General features: G+C 38.6%; 1 protein-coding gene across 3 annotated transcripts in view; it reads left to right on the forward strand.

The window, feature by feature from the left end:
• The window catches only part of itsn2b (intersectin 2b), a 47810-nt gene that overhangs the window by 5826 nt on the left and 19615 nt on the right, over positions 1 to 22369 (forward strand). For 2 of the 3 annotated variants that reach the window (XM_056266396.1, XM_056266397.1), the window contains exons 2-23: positions 6897 to 6972; positions 9337 to 9429; positions 9576 to 9639; positions 9727 to 9893; positions 10617 to 10823; positions 11332 to 11428; positions 11532 to 11674; positions 12405 to 12468; positions 12578 to 12715; positions 12844 to 12947; positions 13363 to 13625; positions 13757 to 13906; positions 14050 to 14190; positions 14368 to 14455; positions 14692 to 14831; positions 17680 to 17816; positions 17908 to 18665; positions 18767 to 18891; positions 19122 to 19279; positions 19707 to 19797; positions 19892 to 20088; positions 20793 to 20836. In XM_056266396.1, the coding sequence (XP_056122371.1) occupies positions 6966 to 6972; positions 9337 to 9429; positions 9576 to 9639; positions 9727 to 9893; positions 10617 to 10823; positions 11332 to 11428; positions 11532 to 11674; positions 12405 to 12468; positions 12578 to 12715; positions 12844 to 12947; positions 13363 to 13625; positions 13757 to 13906; positions 14050 to 14190; positions 14368 to 14455; positions 14692 to 14831; positions 17680 to 17816; positions 17908 to 18665; positions 18767 to 18891; positions 19122 to 19279; positions 19707 to 19797; positions 19892 to 20088; positions 20793 to 20836 (3376 nt within the window). In that variant the 5' untranslated portion in view covers positions 6897 to 6965. The remainder of the gene's footprint in view (positions 1 to 6896; positions 6973 to 9336; positions 9430 to 9575; positions 9640 to 9726; positions 9894 to 10616; positions 10824 to 11331; positions 11429 to 11531; positions 11675 to 12404; positions 12469 to 12577; positions 12716 to 12843; positions 12948 to 13362; positions 13626 to 13756; positions 13907 to 14049; positions 14191 to 14367; positions 14456 to 14691; positions 14832 to 17679; positions 17817 to 17907; positions 18666 to 18766; positions 18892 to 19121; positions 19280 to 19706; positions 19798 to 19891; positions 20089 to 20792; positions 20837 to 22369) is intronic. The other variant, XM_056266398.1, reaches the window with a different exon arrangement.

The raw sequence follows: 22369 nt of genomic DNA on the forward strand, positions 1-22369 counted from the left end.
CTGTAAAACATGAACTCGCGATGCCTTGACAGTGGACAATACCGGCTTTAGTGACAACATGTTTAGGGTTAAGTCAATCTTGTCAGGCGTCTATTTCAGCTGAGGACACACCGCTGAGGACACACAAAGACACACCGGCAGACCGTATGGTTAGTAAACGAAAATGTGTGCTTTGGCGGAAATGCTTAGACGAACGTTACGCGAGGATGTGGAGAGTGTCAAAATAAAGGTACCTCATATCGATATTTTACGTGTGGCATCGATGCATCGTATCGTTAGACGTTTGATCGATGCATCAATCCATATCGATGTATTGTTACACCCCTGAAATATCTGAAACTTCCAATTCTCCTTTTCTGCAGTATCGATACACCGATACCAGCTGCGCGTTCTCACTCTCTCTTCTCTCTGACGACGAAGTGACACACCCGCCTCCTCTCACTCACTCATCTCATTCACTCTGGTTGAATAGTGCTTGTATTTTGCATAATTTTACTCATTCGCAAATGTTTCACGATAACACCAAAAGCGGGTGCACCACTGATCTAGATAAGTGACACGCACATAAAGCCGCCTCTGAAACAGATTGCGAGTACCAAATTGACTTCTTTTTCGGGGCTTATTGCGCTTAAATGGTCGAATACATACATAATTAATTCAAAATGCCCTTCTTGCCGAGTATTCAGTTAAATACTGTCAGTTTTGGAAGATTAGGCTAGTTGAGAGAAAACGCATGTTGTGTAAAAGTATATTGGATCCGTGCATAAGCTCTTAAGTGACAGCAGCCTAATAAACCTGCTGGTGTCTGTCATGTTAATCAAAGAACACAAGACAGAGAAAATCACTCGCTGCTCTTGACTGAAAAACTTCACCTCCATTAATCTGTAGCCTATTTATTTTTTACAATGAAAAACATCCAGTTATTTTACCTTTGATTACTTTTATTTCTGTTGTATTTCATTCCTGAATACTACTGTTAGACCCACCTGAAAAACTTAAAGCTGTGTTTATTTAATTTGTCACTTTATTCTATTGTATTTATATTTGCTATTATTTGCAATTTGTTTAGGCTATTTGTTCTCATTTTGTTACTGACTGTTTACTTGTCTTTTTTTTGTAAATGTAGTTCAACGATTCAAATGAAGCCTCCCTGTGCTGTGTAAACTATTACAACAAAATTAACCAAATTATCAAACAATTATGAGATAATAACAAATTATCTGTATGGCGATATAAATGGCAGTTTTCCCCGTGGTACAGTATCAAATGGTATCAAATAGTATCAAATATCGATACCAGTCATGGTAAAGTTCAGAGGCAAAAAATAAGTTTAGCACCGATATCATTTCATTGACTGCTAACTCAGGTCAATGACAAGTAAATTGTACGATTTCACTCGCCTGTGAATAATAAAAAAAAATTTTGTTGCCTAGTGTGAAATTAGGTCACATATGCGAGTGATTTACTGGCATTGTAGATGGTTGATTTAAAAAAAAAAAAGTTTTAAAGCTTCACAGCATAAAAATGTTTATTTTGAAATTTAATCAATTAATACAAATATAAAAGAACTGTTTAGGGAAATGAAATCAGTACCAACCACCCTCAGCATCTCTGGTAATTTTGCCAGGGATGGGTTTTTTTCACGATCAAAGCTCTACGCTCTTTTTTACAATCAATGCTTTCATTTTCAGAGAACTGAGAATTCCTCTGCAAGCACAAAAGTGAAAGGTCTGACACACAAGACAGGGTGTGTTGGTCTTAATGTGGCTTAATGTCCACTCTGACCACAAGACTGTGGGCCCAGAGCATTTGTACAACATTGTTTGTGACCTCTTGACATCCTGTTTCGTTTTTGCTTTCCTTTGCACTTCCTTCGTTCCTTTGTGGTTGTTATTCACACACACAGGGTGGAGGCAGGAGGTGGTAGGACATAGCCCGCAATGACCTCACAGTCTATCTTTCCATCTCTCACGTCATGCACGTCATTCGTATAAAGTGGGTGAAGGTAGAATGACAAAATTACATTGTGCTTTGTCGGTGATTCAATATTTCCGAAGAGTTCACACAGTACCAATTACTGAAACCAATTATTGACAAGGAAAATGGGGAGGGAAATGTTTTGTTCCCATTAAAGAGCTGGATATTGGATATTCGCTATAAATCAGGTTATGCAAAATTTCCCCAGTTGCAAATCACATGCAAAGTCTCAATGAAATACTATTGGTCTCTTGACGCACTCAGAAACACAGTGGTTTTGTGTGGTTTCCTTTTGACAGTAAAGACATTCACAATCATGATACAAGCAAATTTTATTTCAAATAAATAAAAAACGTTTTATTCATCAAAAAATAATTGTCACGGTTTCCACAAAAAATATAAAGCAGCACATTTGTATGCACATCTGTATATACACTCACCGGCCACTTTATTAGGTACTAGGGGTGGAACGGTACACAGAAGTCACGGTTCGGTTCATACCTCGGTTCAGACATCACGGTTCGGTACGATTTCGGGACAATGGAGTGAATAGCAAAACAAAAATGCAGAAGGCTTTTTTATAAATGTCTTAAAGCCTTGTATTTTTTAAATAAGTTTTATTAATAAAGGCATAGAACCAGTTTATTTGTAGTGCACTGACAGTAGTTTTATATAATTAGTTTATTAATTAAATTATTAAAAAGACGAAAAGACCATGAGGTATGTTTGGTAATTGTACCTGAATGAATTTAAAATTAATTTGCTATTTCAGATCAATATATTTGTTTTCCTTCATTTTAATTAACCCTAACTTTATTCTCATCTGAATTATAAATAATTGATTTCCGTATAAAATAATACTACCATTAAAAACTTTTGTTAACAGTTGTAGGTTACAGTTTGACAAGAGTTTAGAGTGTGACAAAAGCACAATGTTGTGTTTTATTGCGAGTGTACACAAATATAAGTAAACAGTTTGCAGTTTTAATGATGTCCTGTATGAAAAAAATGACGGAGTATGTTTTTATGTTTCCACTGTTCGATCGCCCGTGCCTCTTACACACACACACACACACACACACACACTGTTCGATCGCGCGATTCGCGCCCGCGCCTCTCACACACACACACACACACACACACACACTGTTCGATCGCGCGATTCGCGCCCGCGCCTCTCCCTCTCTCTCTTTCTCTCTCTCTCTCTCTCTCTCTCTCTCTCTCTCTCTCTCTCACACACACACTGTTCGATCGCGCGATTCGCACGCACGCCTCTCTCTGTCTCTCTCTCTCTCTCTCTCTCTCTCTCGCACACGCACACTCACACACTGTTCATCGCATTGCAATCTTGATCGCAGCCTGTTCATTGCTGCGTTCACAGTCACACCAAAAGCGAATAGAGCGAAATTTATCGCTATTTAAGAGTTTTTTTTTTTTTTTTTTTTTTTGTACCGTGTATTCTCCGTGCAAATTCGTGCACCGAACCGTGACGCCCGTACCGTTTCGGTTCAATACGAATACATGTACCGTTCCACCCCTATTAGGTACCCCATGCTAGTAACGGGTTGGACCCCCTTTTGCCTTCAGAACTGCCTCAATTCTTCGTGGCATAGATTCAACAAGGTGCTGGAAGCATTCCTCAGGGAGTTTGGTCCATATTGACATGATGGCATCACACAGTTGCCGCAGATTTGTCGGCTGCACATCCATGATGCGAATCTCCCGTTCCACCACATCCCAAAGATGCTCTATTGGGTTGAGATCTGGTGACTGTGGAGGCCATTTTAGTACAGTGAACTCATTGTCATGTTCAAGAAACCAATTTGAAATGATTAGAGCTTTGTGACATGGTGGAAGTAGCCATCAGAGGATGGGTACATGGTGGCCATAAAGGGATGGACATGGTCAGAAACAATGCTCAGGTAGGCCGTGGCATTTAAACGATGCCCAATTGGCACTAAGGGGCCTAAAGTGTGCCAGGAAAACATCCCCCACACCATTACACCACCACCACCAGCCTGCACAGTGGTAACAAGGCATGATGGTTCCATGTTCTCATTCTGTTTACGCCAAATTCTGACTCTAACATCTGAATGTCTCAACAGAAATCGAGACTCATCAGACCAGGCAACATTTTTCCAGTCTTCAACTGTTCAATTTTGGTGAGCTCTTGCAAATTGTAGCCTCTTTTTCCTATTTGTAGTGGAGATGAGTGGTACCCGGTGGAGTCTTCTGCTGTTGTAGCCCATCCGCCTCAAGGTTGTGCGTGTTGTGGCTTCACAAATGCTTTGCTGCATACCTCGGTTGTAACGAGTGGTTATTTCAGTCACTGTTGCCCTTCTATCAGCTCGAACCAGTCTGGCCATTCTCCTCTGACCTCTGGCATCAACAAGGCATTTCCGCCCACAGAACTGCCGCTCACTGGATGTTTTTTCTTTTTCGGACCATTCTCTGTAAACCCTAGAGATGGTTGTGCGTGAAAATCCCAGTAGATTAGCAGTTTCTGAAATACTCAGACCAGCCCTTCTGGCACCAACAATCATGCCACGTTCAAAGTCACTCAAATCAACTTTCTTCCCCATACTGATGCTCGGTTTGAACTGCAGGAGATTGTCTTGACCATGTCTACATGCCTAAATGCACTGAGTTGCCGCCATGTGATTGGCTGCTTAGAAATTAAGTGTTAACGAGCAGTTGGACAGGTGTACCTAATAAAGTGGCCGGTGAGTGTATATAGCCTATATATATTTTATATATATATATATATATATATATATATACACACCATATGTAGCTACCATTTCCTAACATCATACCAAACATTAGCAGAGATTTGCATCATGAAAATATAGATTCAAATAAATAAAAAAATCACTCGATCTTTACAAAAAGAAACCGCTGCCATCACTGCCAGTGTGTCATATAGGGAGAGAGTGAGAGAAAAGCGAGTGATATGACACAAATGACAAGCATGCCCCATCCGAGCAGTCTTCTGGAAGCTTGTCCTGTCTGACCACATTCTCCTAATCTATAGACCTGACCTGCTCTCACAGCCCTACCACGTTACTACCACACATCATTTCCTGTCAGCAACTTTCTCACTGTTATACGTGCTTATACTGATTCTGCTATCATGATTTGTTTTCAAAATCTGCTCTGATATACAACTAGTGTGTAAAAGGAGTGTCATGATTAGTGATGGTAATTGTATATATAGCCAGAGTCAGACTGACTGATGTTTGGACATTTTGGATTGGCCTATAGCTGGCCACTTAATTGGGGTGTGTAAAACTACAAATGTTCATAAAGTGGGTGTTCTGAGTGACTAGCCTATAGTTGACTAGTCTGTGGTAGGGCAGTCTTGTGTAATTAGGCTGCATCATCAATCATCATGTCTACCTGCCCCCAGTCAGATGTGTTTCTCAGGGATATGGGGACAGCCTTTTAGTATTCTAACAAATAGACTAGTAGTTTTGTGTGGCCCTTTTTCCTTATAAGTAAGAGAAAAAATGTATTGTACAGGGTTCTGTAACACAAATAAGCTTGCATATAAGCTTATAAACCAAATGCATATTTATACATTGCTGTTCAGAAGTTTGGGGTCGGTAAGATTTTTTAAAATGTGTTTGAAACAGTTCATTTATGCACAGCAAAGCTGCATTTATTTGATCAAAAACAGTAAAAAAATTAATATTGTTAAAATATTATTTTTTATAATTTTTAAAAATGTAATTTATTCCTGTGATGGCAAAGCTGAATTTTCAGCCTAATTGCTCCAGTCTTTAGTGTCACATGATCCTTCAGAAATTATTCTAATATGCTGATTAAATGCTGCTTAATATTTTAGTTGAAACCGTGATACTTCTTTTTTTCATGATTTTTTGATTAATAATAAGTAAAAAAAAAAAAAAAACATGCATTTGAATGTCTTTACTTTCATCCTTGATCAATTTAATATGTCCTTGCTGAATAAAAGTGTTGTTGTCTTTCAAATAGAAAAATCGTACTCACCCCAAACTTTTCAACGGTAGTGTACATATTTATACATGATATATAAATGATTTTAAGATTGTGTTATTTATGTATGTGTTATGTGTTTGTATATGTAAATAAGATCTATATATCAATATATAGAATTAGAGACGTATACGGTATTATCGTCCATCATGTCAGTACTGGTCTTTATTGACCCAAATCAGTCCTATATAATATAATTATCAGCCATTGGCCAACTTGATCTGTAGATATGGTGGCTTAGTGCTTGTTTTGTGTGAGTGTGTGAGTTTGTGTGTGTGCAGAGATAATGTCAGGCTAATTGAGTTCTTGGCAGACTCCCACTACTGACATTTACTAGTATAGAAGAACCACATTTATTTAGTAAATTTGCATGGGTTGTACATGATTTTATCAAACAACGTGAGGTTTACAGGGATAAACCTAGAGGACATGTCATTATAGGACTATGGCTTAAGGTGTTTTTAATTGGTTTTGAGCATCTTCATACTTTAACCTTCTTAAACTCTTGTTTCTGAGAGGAATTATTATTACTTCCCAAAGTATGACTCTCATTACACTTCCAGCATGAACTGGATAGCCTTTGAAATAAGTTTCTAATGTCATTAGGAGGAGGATAGTGATGCAGTCAGTCATAAATGGTGTAATAAAAGTGTCATTGTTTATTAAGATACTGCACATAGAGCATTATTCTGTTGAAAGCATTTGTATGGGGACTTTGGAGCTCTCATCCCCTCCCTCTCACCCTTCCTCTTTCCTTCACACATCCTCTTCTCTCTCTCTTTCAGTCTAAGAGTGCAGGATGGAGATAGCGACAGCCCTGCACTCCCCTGCCTGCATTATTAATGGGTGGACATTTCGTCTTTCTCTCTGTGTGTGTGTGTGTGTCTGTGTGTGTGGTGCAGATGACTGAGCTAGCCAGCTGAGACGAGGAGATCAGGACCGCTCTCCTCATATCCCTGCCACCTGCAGCCATGAATGGTAAGAGCTCTGCTTTATATTTCTATGTGTGTGTGTTTACCCACGTGTCCGAACCAACAGGATTTGAGTGTGTGTGTGCGCGCCCGCACGCACAGAGAACCTTTAGCCCCATAATGGCACTAGAACATGAGTCTTTCCCATTTATCATGTCTCGTTCATATTTGCAGTGTGTGCATCGGTATAGCAGGAGTTACACTGCTTTGACACTGCAGCATGATCACACACCAGCGGGTCTGACCGTCCGCTCTGCGGCCCATCTGTGAAACAGTCATGTCATTGCTTATTGATTTTGTTTATTTAATAACTGACTTGGGTTTTGTATTTATTTTTTTATATATACATTTTTTATATTTTTTCTCAGTGCATTTAGACATAAATTCGAGTAGCAGGACCGGATCACCCTGTAAATCTTTCAAGGGATGTTGTTTATTAAAGTTTCGTTTATGAGTCATTCTTCGACATGTCTGCCTGTTCCATTTGAGAACGGTTGTTTTAAAGTACATTTCTCTATGATTATGGTCTGTCTATTTTGAAATGGTCTATTAGATTTTCTTTTTTGCTATCTCAAGATAAAATCATTAAAAATTATTTGTTAGAATATTCAGACACTTTTAGTCCAAAATGGCTGCTGTCCTTCCTGTTATCCTTAGCAATCAAGAGTCAACAATGACTTGTTGGTAGAAAAAAATTAAATGTTTCTTTCTATGTTATGTGATGGAGTGATTTTATGTATGGCGAATCAAAATGTGAATGTAAAGTGACAGTAAAACTCAGTAAAATGATGTCACTTCCTCTTCATTATGTCATTTGAAGCTGCAGTCCGTAGTTTTTCCTCTTTGTCACCATCTCTGTTCGAAATCTGAAATTGCAGTTATTCGCGGAATTATCAACATTATGTGGGTTGTGCCTCGGCACGGCTCAGCGCGGATGAATCCAATGTTTTGAGGAGAATGTGCGGCTGTCAATCACCGTTATTGTTAACAACATCAGCATTGCGTGACTACATTTAATGCCCTTCCGATATTTATCCTTGTTTTCGCATGTGCCCGGTTGCAGTCTCTTTTTTTCTGTAGCCACTCCGAAGTCTTTTGCATTCTAAAACGGGTGAATCTCCAGTTGTCACTGGTGATTGTCGGTTGCTAGCTAAGGCAAGCAGATAGTTTTGAACACTGGCTGGTTATGTACTTGCTCAAATTTATTTTAGATAATTTTAAACCCAGAAAAGTTACGGAATACAGCTTTAAAATGACAGCTCACTATTTTTTTAAAAATAAATTAGTGTGGTTGATTAAGGGTTATTTTGTAAAGCAGAGAATTTTTTTTATTTTTTTTTTTTTTTTTTTTTTTTGCAAAATTGTTTAAATGGAATATATGTAACTGCTCACACAGAAATGTGCAAATGCAAATACTACTTAGAAAAAAAAGAAGAAAAAATCACATGGAATGACATTTCAATAAAATGCATTTATAATTTTTAATTATTGTATTCAAGCTTGCTTATTGTATTTAAAGTCGGCATGAAACGGAAGTTGAGATTGTCATTTTTTCCTTGTTGTGACGTATATCCGAGTGAAACGGCTTCTGAAATTAGAAAAAAATGTAGGGCGGGGCTTGATTTCGTCCTTCGGGAATTGATTGGATTGTTGGAGGTTGGGCGTTGCAAACAAAATGGAGGCAGATTTGAATGTATCTTCTCTGAGAGGCGGTGCACCGATAGCACCCTTTCGCCATTGCACGTGGCCGAGGGGGGAGGGAAGGGTAATGTATTTGATTAAAGATTATAAGGGTACATGAATTTTAAAAAAATAATGAAGTGCACAGATAAATCATTTATAATAAATACTACAATATTACATATAAAAAGAAGATTTGTCAAATTTGATTTCATGCCGACTTTAAGCTTGAAAAACACTTAAATGGAGTATTTGTTGAGTGTGTATGTTTTTGAACTTAAAAGTGTGTTATGTCTATTGTTATGTCTATTAACTCAGTTTCAATAAATATCAGAGTGATTTACATCCACTTTAAAAGTTCAATTTCAGTCGGACTAAAGTAATAATTTGTCTTTTTATAAAGTCATTTAAATGTTTTCGTCTGACTCAAATTGTGAGGGCTTGGTGTTGTGTGCTTGCTGTGAAAGACAGAAGTGATGTGCTACGTATTTATCATTCAAACAACCTGACTCTGCAAAAGCTAACTGTACTGTGCATATAAATGTACTTGCTGATACTAGAGTACTCTGTCAGCAGCATCACTGTGGTGTTGCCTGCATTATTAGTAGTTTAATTCTCTCTTTTCTCTCTCTCCTTCTCTACCTCTCTCTCACATATACCTCATTCTTTTTGTGTCTACTTTTCTTTTAAGGTGGTCGGAGTATTTGGGCTATAACCCCAGAGGAGAGGGACAAACATGATCAGAAGTTTGACACCCTCTCGCCAGTGCAGGGCTTCGTTACAGGTATGTGCTTGGGAACCTTTGCTTGTGTTAAAATGCAAAACTTTTTGATATAAAGGCTACATTTTATTTACAAGCATTAATGTTATTTGCATATGAATTTATTTTCTGTTACTAAAACTGTTACTATTATTAATTTTTGTGTATAGGGGAGAAGGCACGAAACTTCTTCATTCAATCTGGGCTTCCTCAGTCTGTGCTAGCTGAGATCTGGTGAGAAATCCTGACTATGCACAATATGTTTAAAAGTAAATATATAAAACTGCTTTTTTAATGAAAAAAATCTTGCTCTGATCGCAGGACCCTGGCTGATATGAATAAAGATGGTAGGATGGACCGGCTGGAGTTTTCTATAGCCATGAAGCTGATCAAGATGAAACTGCAGGGACAGAATCTTCCTACAGCTCTGCCTATCATCATGAAGCAGCCACCTGTGCCAGCTCCAACCATGCCAGCAACACCTCTTGGTGCGCTGCCAAACTACACTATTACCAGCAGAGCAATGATCTGAGAGGGCATTGGGATTATAACACGCTTGCACTGTAACATAAATGAAAATCTTGTTGTTGTAATTACAGATTATTTATGTTAATCTAATTGTTACTCAGTACCACAAAACAGAACAGGCCAAATTTTTCTTCTATTACCATGACTGTCTGCAGTTACACATGAATGCTGTTCAAACATCAACATTCAGTGTTCAGCAACCTGGCCCGCATTCTATGGAGGTCATTTATGTAGAGGTCATTCAAGTCTTAAAGGCACAATAACAAAAGCCTGTTTAATGCTAAGTTTAACATTATTAGAAGATTTTAGAGTTAAGCAATGCTACACAAGTGTAGAAAGATATTTCCCCATTTGCGGGGAAAACCTCATTCCTCATGAAAGTCCTTTTTATGACAGCAGGTGCACAGCTTGATGGCCACAAGATTCAGTTGAGATGTAATGTGGAACAGATGGCTATAACCATGACCTTCAACGTGAACTAGAGAAACGTGTCTACAACTTGTGAGATTTGAGAAGTAGCTCCTGAATTCGTGCTTGTAAAAATGAGATTTTGCTAGAGTTAAACTAGTGAGGTCTTGCTATAAGAATGAATGGTTTGAAAACTTTACAAGCACTTTGTTAAAGGAATGTATCACATTTTGTTGTGTTATGTCTGTTTAACGTTATCCTTTGTGCCTTTTCAGGAATGGGAACTATGCCAAATGTACCCATGATGCCCAACGTGCCCATTCTGACCCCTATACCAATGACCACTATGAGCCCCATGCCAGGCATGACTCCCATGATGGGCACAGGTCTGTCGATGCCAGTGATTCCCACCATCAGCACTCCAGCCCTGCCTAACGGACCTATTGCCATTCTACATCCGACCCCCATCTCACTCACCTCCAGTAAGAAATGCTGTAACATTTTAAAGTGTTTTTGATCAAATAAATGCAGTTTTGGAGAGCATAAGAGACTCTTACAAAACATTAAAAAATGTTACAGACCCCAAACTTTAGTAGTGTATATATCCATACATGTTGTGTCATTGTGAATGCTGAAAAGCCAAGAACCTCTGTGAGTGTTCAGTGTGCTAAAGGTGAAATTACCCTGATCTCTCTCTTTGCTCTTACTGAAGTCAGCATTTATTCTGCTTCAGTGTTCCTGTGTCATGACTTGCTCAGCTTGTACCTATAAGACTGAGATTTACCAAGAAGCTCTTAATGCATAAACAGTCTCAAAATGTTGACTTAGTGGCATATACTGATTTTGATCACCGGAAGAATATTGCAGTATTTTGACTTGCATCATATATTCCTTTATTAATGGCTTGTACACTCTGTTCTGGAAGATTTTAAAGAGTGTCACAGTCTACATTTTTCTTACAGATGTGTTTGTTTGCTTTTTTTTACGTAGCTCTCCCGCTGTCAAGTTCATTTTCCTCTTCTCCACTGGGCTTCTCTGCCACTCCAATGAACAAGACTCCATCTTTGCTGGACCTGGGCTCGAGCAGGTCAGGAACTTCCACACATGGACTTAAGTCTATTTATAATCCATTTAATGTGTATATAAAACTCTCTGCACACACAAAGTGACTTGTGTACTTATGTCTACAGCTCAAACTCTTCCCCCTCCTTTTCGTTGGCCAGCAACTCTCCTAAGGGCGGCCCTTCTGATTGGGCCGTCCCACAGGCATCACGGCTCAAATACAGGCAGCAGTTTAACAGCCTGGACAAGCAAATGATCGGTTATCTAACAGGTACTTCATTGTAATTGATTTTCAAAGAATCATCAAATCTATAATGGGTGAAAAAAATGGTCAGTTGTCTTACTGGTGTGCTAAGAATTGCCAAAGGGATAGTTCAGCTAGTACTAAATTACTGTAGATTCTCTTAATGATGCCTAGGTACAAAACATTTGAAATGCCACTGTGATTACTGTAATAATTTGATGACTTTACCTGATGTAGAGACTTCAGCTGAAGGCTACTGTAGTAGTGCTGTAAGATGACAATCCACACCCTTGTGGCTCATATGCATAGCACATGAGAGTATCACTTGCATACCTCATAACAATGACACATCTACTAGAGAATTTCAGGAATGAGGAAGTGGGTAAAGCATGACTTTGTGGGGTCGTTTTCACAAGTTTATGGCATCAAGTTTAATTCCACTGCCTACATCTCAGGGGCAAGCTGTTTTGTTACACATCATTTATGAAGAGCGCTTATTTTTTCAATGTGTGTGAACAGTTTCTAGATGTGGTAATATGTTGGCGGTTTAAGTGGATTCCAGTGTTGTCACATTAAGAATATCCATCAGCTAGACAGACCAGTTATGTTAGTACAGCAACAGTATCAACTAGCTGGTTGTAAAAAAAACAACTATAAAAAAGACAGTTTCTAAAAGGGATTTGTTTAAGTTAAGCAGAGACATATGTCTATGAATATGGTAATTAAGATTTTCTTTCTTTAATCTTTTTTTCTGCAGGTCCTCAAGTTAGAACTGCAATGGCTACAACATTGCTTACTCAGACTCAGCTAGCTGCCATCTGGTAGGTGTTTTCATTCCCCAGTATTTCCATGAAGCATTTTTTTTACAAATCTTACTTTGAATTATTGGAAAGTAAGTAATTAAAGAAAGAAAGTAATTATTTTTCTCAGGAATCTGGCTGATGTGGATAAAGATGGCAAACTGAAGGCTGATGAGTTTATTCTTGCCATGCATCTGGTAGACATGGCAAAAATGGGACAGGCGCTGCCTATGGCACTTCCTTCAGACTTGGTACCCCCATCACTGAGGTACTGCTGAAAAGATTGTATTCTGCTTTTGGCTGAAATCTTTATTATATACAAAACTTTGATTATGAATGCATGAATTGCTTAAGCTGTTTTAACAATGTTCTTTCTCCATATATATGAACCTTTAGGGGGAAGCTAAGTGGCTCTCTGAATGGAACCACTCCCTCGATTTACGCAACTCTGGCTGAGGACCTCTATGAATCTGAGCCTCCACAGAAATCAAGGAACAATTGTACGGCTTTACACCATACCCATTATTACATAATACAAATATCTATGACTCGCTTCTTTTACAAAAAATCCTCCTGCTTTTACACAGCGTATTTCAAAACAGAAGCCTTCTAATTAGGCACACCAATTGTATAATAATTGTTTGATTTTTGTAGGATATGCAAACAGTTAGTTTAAATTTCCTAAATATTGAATTATGCTCATTACTGGGTGTGATTTACATCCAACTTACTTGTAGTAGCCCTCCCTTCCTCCCTATATATTATTTAGACACTTAACCTACAATAAAATGTAAAAAGTCATTATTAATTACCAAACGGTTTATAAACGGTATATAAATGCCATATATCTGCAAAATTGTTGCTTGAACATTCCAGTTCACTTTAATAATTGAAATGTGTGTTCTGTGTATCTAGTGACTTTTGAAGATAAGTTTAAGAAAAATATGGAGATGGGAAATGCTGAGCTGGAGAAGCGCCGACTGGCCCTGCTGGAGCAGCAACGCAGGGAGGAGGAGAGGAGGGCACAGAAGGCCAGAGAGGAGCAAGAGAGGAGAGAGAGGGAGGCACGAGAGCTGGAGCTGAAGAGGAAGAGGGAGGAGGAGCTCAGACTGGAGCGACAGAGAGAGTTGGAGAGACAGAGGGAGGAGGAGAGACTCAGAGAGCTGGAGAGGAAGGAGGTGAGGGGGTGACCTTGTGAAAATGTGTCCGGTTCAGACCAAATGTACATGTCTCAGAGTATGTTTTAGTAATCTATAGAAATAAAAAAACACAGACTTTTTACTGACCACTACTGTGATGGTCCTCACAGGCAGCCAAGAAGGAGCTGGAGCGTCAACGACAGATTGAGTGGGAGAAGAGGAGAAAGCAGGAGCTCCAAAACCAGAAGAGCGAGGAGCAGGAGGAGATCATCAAGCTCCGAGCCAAGAAAAGGAGTCTGGAGATGGAGCTGGAGGCTGTGGTGAGGCTTTAGGGATGAGATTTAAATTTAACAACACTATTTCTACTGTGCACAATTACTGAATAATTCCTTATTTTTAAAATGGAATATGGACAGAATACTTGATAAATTATTTTCCGTCCCTTTTTCTTTTTTTCTTTTAGGGCAACAAGCAGAAACAAATCTCTGACAAGCTCCGAGATGCTCAAGGCAAAAAGAGAATCCATAAAAACGAGCTGGAAATGATTAACCAGAAAAGAGACTCCTGCATCACTGAAATCAACACTCTGCAGAAACAGTTAGAGGTCTGAGTGCTACGTCCATACCAGCGCACACTCTTCATATAATAAAAATTATCTCTATTTATTCATTTACTCTAAAATCTTTATTGATTCTTAATATAATGCAATTTTAGATGTAGGCTGCCTCAGAAGAGCATGGCGGTAATCGTTACAACTTACTTTTCTTTTTTTTACCCCCAGGAATTTAAGAGAAAGTTGGCACAGTCAACCACAGAACAGCTACAACTCAGTGACAGACTCCGCAGCCTGAGTCTCAACAACCTCCCTAGTAAGATACATTGGCCAATCATATGTTTGTTCTGACCCCCCCCCCCCCCCCCCCCCTTTCCCCATTTATTGCTATTTAAAAAAAAAAATGTTTTTGATACAAGCATTTGGAATTGAGCAGTGAGCATGAATGATGTTGAATTGTAAAACAAAAAAACAACAAAAAAACATTAACCTTGTTAAGAGCATCAACAATTTGTTTAAATGTTTCTGCTGTTTTTTTCCTCCATGTTGCAGCTGCAACAGTAAAGATTTTACAGAGGAATATGGAAGAGAAGGATCTTACCTGTCGAAAGCTTAAAGAACAGCTTAATACTTTGGAGAAAGAGACTGCAGTAAAATTAGCAGACATGGATCAGTATAAGAAAGAAATCCAGGTAATTTCATTAATATCACTCAGCCATGATTAACACATTCATGTGAACCAATCAGAACAGAACAAAACTGATTAAACCACAGGAGATTTTAACTTGACAAAATATACAATTCCCCAGCTTTAGCGATTGTAGCATTTCTATAGTCAGTGCTAACAGCATATAGACTGCTACTGATGACACTAATGCGAATAACCCCTATGCTTTTGTCCCTGTGTCTTTATCACTAGCTGTAGAGCTTTTCTGTCTGTCTGTCTACTTGTCTGTCTCTCCCTGGCTTTCGCTGCAGTTTGAGGAAATGGATGACTGCATGCTTAAAGGCCTGCTCTCTTTACTGAGTTGCCTCAGCAATCTCTTCTTCCTTCTGAAGGTTGCACATCTCTTTTTCCCTCCTCCTGCTCATTCTTACTGTAGCAGCTTCACCTTTAGATCATTACTAATGGTTCTTTACTGCACAATAGGGCTGTGCGATATGACGATATATATCGGATGGACGATATAAAAAGCCTATCGTTTCATATTATGCCATATCGTTTATATCGTGGTGTCGCAAAAAAACATTGTTTACGGCAAAAATTTGGATGACTGCAATCTTTCACGCCACCATGGGGATGCAGGCAGAAACGTGAATAACAGCATGAATGAAGGGGTGACAGAACCGGGTGTTTCCGAGCAGGAGAAGAACCAGCCAGAACAAACCGAGGAGCTCGTTCCTAAACGAGGGGCTAGATGGTTTGGTTAACTTTCTATTTGTTGTATTGACCATTTTAGGGTGGTTTGGATAAATAAACGCCAGTCTCAAATAGAGGCCTGGTCTGTTTTTTAGTTTCGGTTTGTATTTAATCTTCTAAAACCCGTCAGATCGTCTGTTTTAAACCAGTTCTGTGGTGCAGATTGCGCGCATCTGGGCGGAGTTGTTAGCGCAAGCAGAGTTAGCGGAGGCCGGAGAGAGAAGGAGATCGTTTTACAGGGTATAGCCTTCATTCTTTCTTGTTGATGTGTTTCGGGCAACAAGTTCATAGGCTCGATGGATATTACCAGTAATGTATTGTTCAGCCCATGGCTGTCACATCGTTTCGTTTTTTTTAATTCTGCCAATAATCTAAAAGCTATGGTTATATTAAATGTACAATTATCGTTATATACTGACTTCACCCTGTGCTGCAACATACATTTAGTTGTACATTCATTTACAGAAATCAGCTGGTTGAATTCAAATTGATGCTGTTATTATCGGATTTTCAGGTGATATTCCCAATTCATTCAGTTAACGGACGCTCTGAGGTAAAGTGTTCAGACTGCAGACTAAGCAACGATTGTATTTAATTGTACAGTACTATCATAACATAGTACAGACATGATCTTAATTCCATAATGTCCTTAAACATAACAATTTGCTGGCCATAAACTGACAGCGCGTGTCCTGTGTGCGATACCTCGAGTTGCTATAGACACGGCGCGCGCGCTTCTCGTCCGGTGAGCGACCCCCTTTAGACATAATAAAGTAGCCTAGGCTAATTCTTAGATTAACGGATTTGTTAAACACATTTATAAATAAAACGTAATCTTCGTTATCTCTAGGCCTACACTAAATGAAAGGCCTGTCTCATAGACGCCTGCCTCAAATACAAGCCGGTGCAGTTCGGCGATTTGGGAAAATAAAAGCCCGGGCTATTATTTGAAGTTTTACAGTATATCGTGATATATATCGTTATCGGGATATGAGATGACTTCTATCGTGATATGAGATTTTGGTCATATCGCCCAGCCCTACTGCACAAATGATTAGGCATGTATTACAGTCAATATAAATTTCCATTTGTAGTGTGTTTTACTTCCATATTGTGACTCATTTCTTAGTGAAACAGAAATAATATATGTTCGGTTTTTATACATAAGAATCAAACTGAATAGAAACATGTTATATGATTAACAATGTTTTCTGTCAATGTGATCTTTATATTGGAAGTAATTTCAGAGGTAGAGAAATATGTTGATGAATTGTGTACATTAGGACTAGTAATATTTATTAAAAAGTCAGTTTGTCATTTTAGTATCATTGAGATACTACTTTATAGATTTTGTTAATATTTTGCTTTTTTGCACTTTTGTTTTTTAAAAAAAATCTGTTTTTATTTTGTTGTAGTAATTTTGTTTTTGTCTTTTTTATTCGTTTTTTTTAATGTTTGTATAGTTTTTATTAATTTGATTTCAGTTTTACTTATTTTAGTACATTAAAAGTTAAGCTAAATGAGAATGAGAAATATTTCCTTGACAACTAACTGAAATAAGTTTATCTCTTTTATATTTATTTTATTTTAGTTAACTTTTTTTAGGTACAGAAATGTTTTTTTATGGTTTTTGTTTTAGTTGTGGGTAACTATAAATAACCCTTTTTTGGAGTAAATTCTGGCTTTAAAGTCAGTGTGAATACATGTCAAATCCCCCTTGAATCCTTCAATTGTAACGTACTTCTAATTGAAACATGATATTTAAAAATTGATTTGGAAAAAATTTAATTGGAACATGAAAATTAGAAATTGCATACCAGAATGGAGCCAGACATCTATGCAAGTGCCTAAATAACTATTTGGCTATTGGTTAATATTATTGTATGGTCTAAATGACGTCAGCAAAAAGGGAATGTAATTTCAGACGAAAACCATCTTGTTTTTACTATAGATTATGAATACAAAAATATGCTAATGTGTACCAATAAATAAAACCTGATACCAGTGTTAAGTTGGGTAAATTTTGATTTCATTTTAACTTTAAGGACTTTTTGGCTCTCTGCTACACGAATTGTCTGAATTGAGTTCAGTGTGTCATGATCTTGTGGTTTGTTTATCAGGATCTCCGAGAGAGCCAGAGGATGCAAGAGTCTGCTTTGGAAAAACTTCGCAACATTAAGGAAGAAAAGATTCGAGAGCTAAAGAAACGCAAGCAGGAGGAACTGGAAAAGAAGAGGAGAGAAGAGGAAGAGCAGAAGTAAGAAATTCTTTCACATAGTACACTCACACTTACAGAGCCTTTTAAAAGCATTCAGGATTTCACAGGCAAAATTTCTTTCCTAATGCAGACGCATCAAACTGGAGAAGGAGCGGCAGTGGCAGGAGAAACTGCGGCGTGATGAGGAGGAGAAACAGAGGAAAATACAGGAGGAGAGAGATGCCAAACTTCGTGAGGAAGAGGAGAGGGAGAGACAAGCTCGTTTACAGGCTGCTAAAGAACAAGCGGAACGAGAGCGCAAGGCCCGGGAGGAGGAGGAAGAAAGGAGAGAACAAGAGAGACAGAGATTTGAGGAGAGAAGGAGGCAGGAGGAAGAGGAGGACCGCAGGCGGCGAGATGAAGACAGGAGGAAACTGGAGGAGGAGAGGAGAAAACTGGAGGAAGAAAGAAAAAAACTGGAGGAGGAGAGAAGACGGCAGGAAGAGTTGAGATTAGAGGAGGAGGAGAGGAAGCGTGAGGAGCGGAAAAGGGCAGAGGAGGAGCGGAAGATGAAAGAGGAGGAGAGACGAGAAGAGGAAAGAAGAAGGGAACGTGAGGAGGAGGAGAGGAGGCGACATCGTGCACAGGAGGCTGCCATGAGAGATGCAGAGGAGAGGAAGAGACTAGAAGAAGAGAAAAAGAGAAAAGAGGAAGACCGGAAAAGGCAGGAAGAGGAGGACAGGAGGCGTCGGGAGGAGGAGCAAAAGAAACAGGATGAGGACAGGAAGAGGAAACAGCGGGAGGAAGAGGCCGCAGCTGTGAGGCTGAGAGACGAAGAACAGAACAAGAAGACCACTCTCAAATCAGACATTGTTGCTGCTCTTCTGCGTGGCCTGGAGGAGAGGAAGGGTAAGAGAAAAAAAAAAGTGTACCATGAGTTTTAAAATCAACTAGCGTGGCTAGTCGAGTCATCTCTGATGTGATTTGAATGAATGTCCTCGTGATTTCAGGCAGCAAACATCCTCTTGGCACACAGCACAGAAGATCAGCAGCTTTGACGACATTTAAAGCCCTCTACCCCTTCACTGCCAGAAACGATGATGAGCTCTCCTTTGAAAGCGATGACCTAATTGAGGTCAGTTTGACAGAAGAAATGTAGAGAAGAAAAATAAGTTTTTTTTTTTTTTTGTATGTGTGTAAGTGCATTGGTTAAAGGGTGTGGTGAAGTGCTTGCAGGAGAGGTGTGTCTTCAGCTGATCCTTGAATGATGTATGGTCTCAGCAGTTCGGCTGCAGGTTGCTTTGAAACTGCTTGATGTTCACAGCATAAGAGTTAGAGTTTGTTCAGCAGGTTTTGTTTGTTTAGGTGGATGAGAGCTTAGAGCGAGAGCAGGGCTGGCTGTACGGCAGTCGGCAAGGGAAGATGGGCTGGTTCCCTGAGAGCTACGTGGAGAAGCAGGCCAAATCTGAGGCTCCGGCTGTGGCCAAACAAGCCCTGAAGCCACAGGTCTCCATTTCCGTCAGGTGCGGCCTCCAATCTGAATACCTCACAATGTTCAAATGCTTCATTTATGGTACACCTGTAGCACAATCATTTCTACAAACTTTTCCCAATGTACATTCACAGACAAAGTGCATGTGCCTACAGAACCATCACAGAAAACATTCACAGCTACAAACTGCATGTCTTTCATATGAAAGAGGCAAAATTCATTTGTAGTACAAGACCTGTTCACACCAAGTCTGAAAGTATAAAATATTACCAAACAATTTTTCACAAAGCAATATTTGTGCTATTTTGATTTCAAAAATAGACATCTAATTCAAAAACTATCAGTTGAAATAAGGACTTTGTGTGAAAGATTTCATAGAGATGCTCTGTTTAATTTCAAAGTCTTGTTGAGCGTGACAGTAGAACATGTGGAATTTTCTAAAACACCTTCTTCACCAGTAAACTGAGTGACGGACAGAGTGGATCTCGGCTGAACTCTGCTTTCACCCCAACCCATGCCACAGGCTCTGCCTCTTCCAACCATGGTCAGGTATGCAGGATTCCTTAAGAATTACCACATAGTGTTTATGTAAGGTACATCTTCCTTGTAGTGGAATACAATGACATTTGCTGCATGTTTTCAGGTGGTGGGGAATGTGCAAGCTCAGGCTCTGTGCTCTTGGACTGCAAAGACGGACAACCATCTCAACTTCTCCAAAAATGATGTGATCACAGTTCTGGAGCAGCAGGAGAACTGGTGGCTGGGAGAACTCAGTGGGGTTAAGGGGTGGTTCCCCAAAACCTATGTTACAGTGCTGAGTGGCAGTGACGCACAAGCAGAGTAAATACACACACCATTCTAAATTGGTTGTGATGTTGCTACTTTTTTTTGACATAATAGATGGGTGTGTAGCTGTGAGTGTTTCGTGTACTTTGTCTGTGGAAAGTGTTAATGTGAATGTTGTTTTCAAACTTTGCATACTAAAACTCACCAGTGTCCTGAGGTGCCAGTTTTCCTGCAAAGACACTAATTCAGATGTTTTTCACTTTCACTGTTTGACACTGAAACACTATTTGTGACCCTGGACCACAAAAGCAGTCTTATGTGTCCATTTTTTAAAATCACCTGAAAGCTGAATAAATAAGATTTCCATTGACGTATGGTTTGTTAGGATAGGACAATATTTGGCCGAGATACAACTATTTGAAATCGGAAATCTGAGGGTGCAAAGAAATCTAAATATTGAGAAAATCGTCTTTAAAGGTTTCCATTTCTGTTGGCGATTGTGCTGCATCCACTTACAAAAATAACATTTGTATATATTTAAGGTAGGAAATTTACAAAATATCTTCATGGATCATGATCTTTACTTAATATCCTAATGATTTTTGGCATAAAAGAAAAATCGATCATTTTGACCCATACAGTGTTCTGTTGGCTATTGCCACAAATATACCCGTCCAACTTAAGACTGGTTTTGTGGTCCAGGGTCACATTTGATCATCTTGTTTGGTTCTTGATGTTTATTTCTTTCCCCTCCATAGTTCTACTGATGGATCTGATTCAGCAGATGGGTCCAACTATGAAGGTAAGAATTTTTTTTCCAAAAGAATATCATTAATTTGACATCGAAATCTTTTGTAAAATTATAAATGTCTGTTCTGTTATTTTTGAGCAATTTAATGCATATTTGCTGAAAAATATAAATTGATTTAAATAAAATAAATTTTAAAAAATCACTGACCCCAAACGGTGGCTAAACATTTCTTGTGGGCAGCCCAAACATTAATTTCCTGTGTGTGAGTGTGTGTATATATATTCATGTCCAGTACGTTTTGTGTCTGTTATGCTTGTGAATATGGACATATATATATATATATATATATATATATATATATATATATCAGGGGTTCTCAAAGTTTTGATAGGTGAGGGCCAATTTAGGAACCCAACATTGAACTGAGGGCCGCCAAAGTGGCGGGGGAGAAAACGAAGAAAAAAAAACTGAAAAGAAAATCCCATTTGAAATTATTTTAATGACCAGGTTGCATCTCTACAGTTTACATTAGTTGCAATAAACACATTTTAATTCATAACTGAGGCTAAACCTGGCAAAACTTGTGAAAATTTTGGGGGGGCGAGAAAGAAACTTTTAAAATAGAAGCTTACCAAACAAGTCATCATCATCATTCATTTCTATCATTGCTTGTCAGTCGCGTTTCCATTATTGCAGATTTGCATATTATTATCTATCTTTATTAACCCGTAACTGAAAAACGAAAAATGAACGGTTGTTGTCTTTTTAAAACGCAAAGTTGAACAAATTTTTAATTTCTTCACCAACTGCTGCGCAAAAAAAGTAAATATCGACAGACTTTTTCAGATTTTTGTTTAAATGACTTTTTGCCCCTTTATTAAACATTTTAAATATTCACAAATTAATATGGAAAACATGTCGATTTTACTGGTTTTCTAAGGCCAAATTAGAACCTGGAATTTATATTTTTCCCGCAGTGATGAATGAGAAGAGCCATAGCCTGTACGTGTCTGATCTAGCCTGATTTATAGGTGAGTTATAGGCTAATGATAATAAATGCGTCTGAAAAAACAGCGAGGCATTTTAATTGTTTATTAATAAACTATTGTTTTCTAAGTGTCGGCTAAAAACATATCTCCATCTCCGCTGTTAAGCAGATGCGCTTTTAGAGAGAAATCCACCTTTCATACGGATTACATAATCAGGTATTTGCTTTCGATTCGAGTTTGTTTGTTTAAAAGTGCACATTTTAAGCTTTAGCCTACATAGGCTATATTTTGTTTCAGTTCTCGCGCTCCAGTTCACGGAGATCATGAAAGCGCGTAGTAGCCTAGGCTACTGATTGTTTTATTTTATTTTACAAAAGCACGTTTTCTTGTTATGAGTTTACACAAATAAAAGTAGTTGCGAATAATGGATTATTATTTTCTGTATGACCAGAAATGATAGACTAGTTTAAGTTGTTTCCACTGTTGATAGGAAAATGCAAGTGTTCGCGCCCGCGAACATTTTGAAAGGTAATGGAAACGCGGCTATTAATAAGCTTGACATTGTTAAGATTATTATTAAGTCACATTGAATATT

This window comes from Rhinichthys klamathensis, unplaced genomic scaffold (genome assembly GCF_029890125.1).
Source record: "Rhinichthys klamathensis goyatoka isolate OS25496 unplaced genomic scaffold, OSU_Roscu_1.1 h1tg000247l_1, whole genome shotgun sequence".
Classification (NCBI taxonomy): Eukaryota; Metazoa; Chordata; class Actinopteri; order Cypriniformes; family Leuciscidae; genus Rhinichthys; species Rhinichthys klamathensis.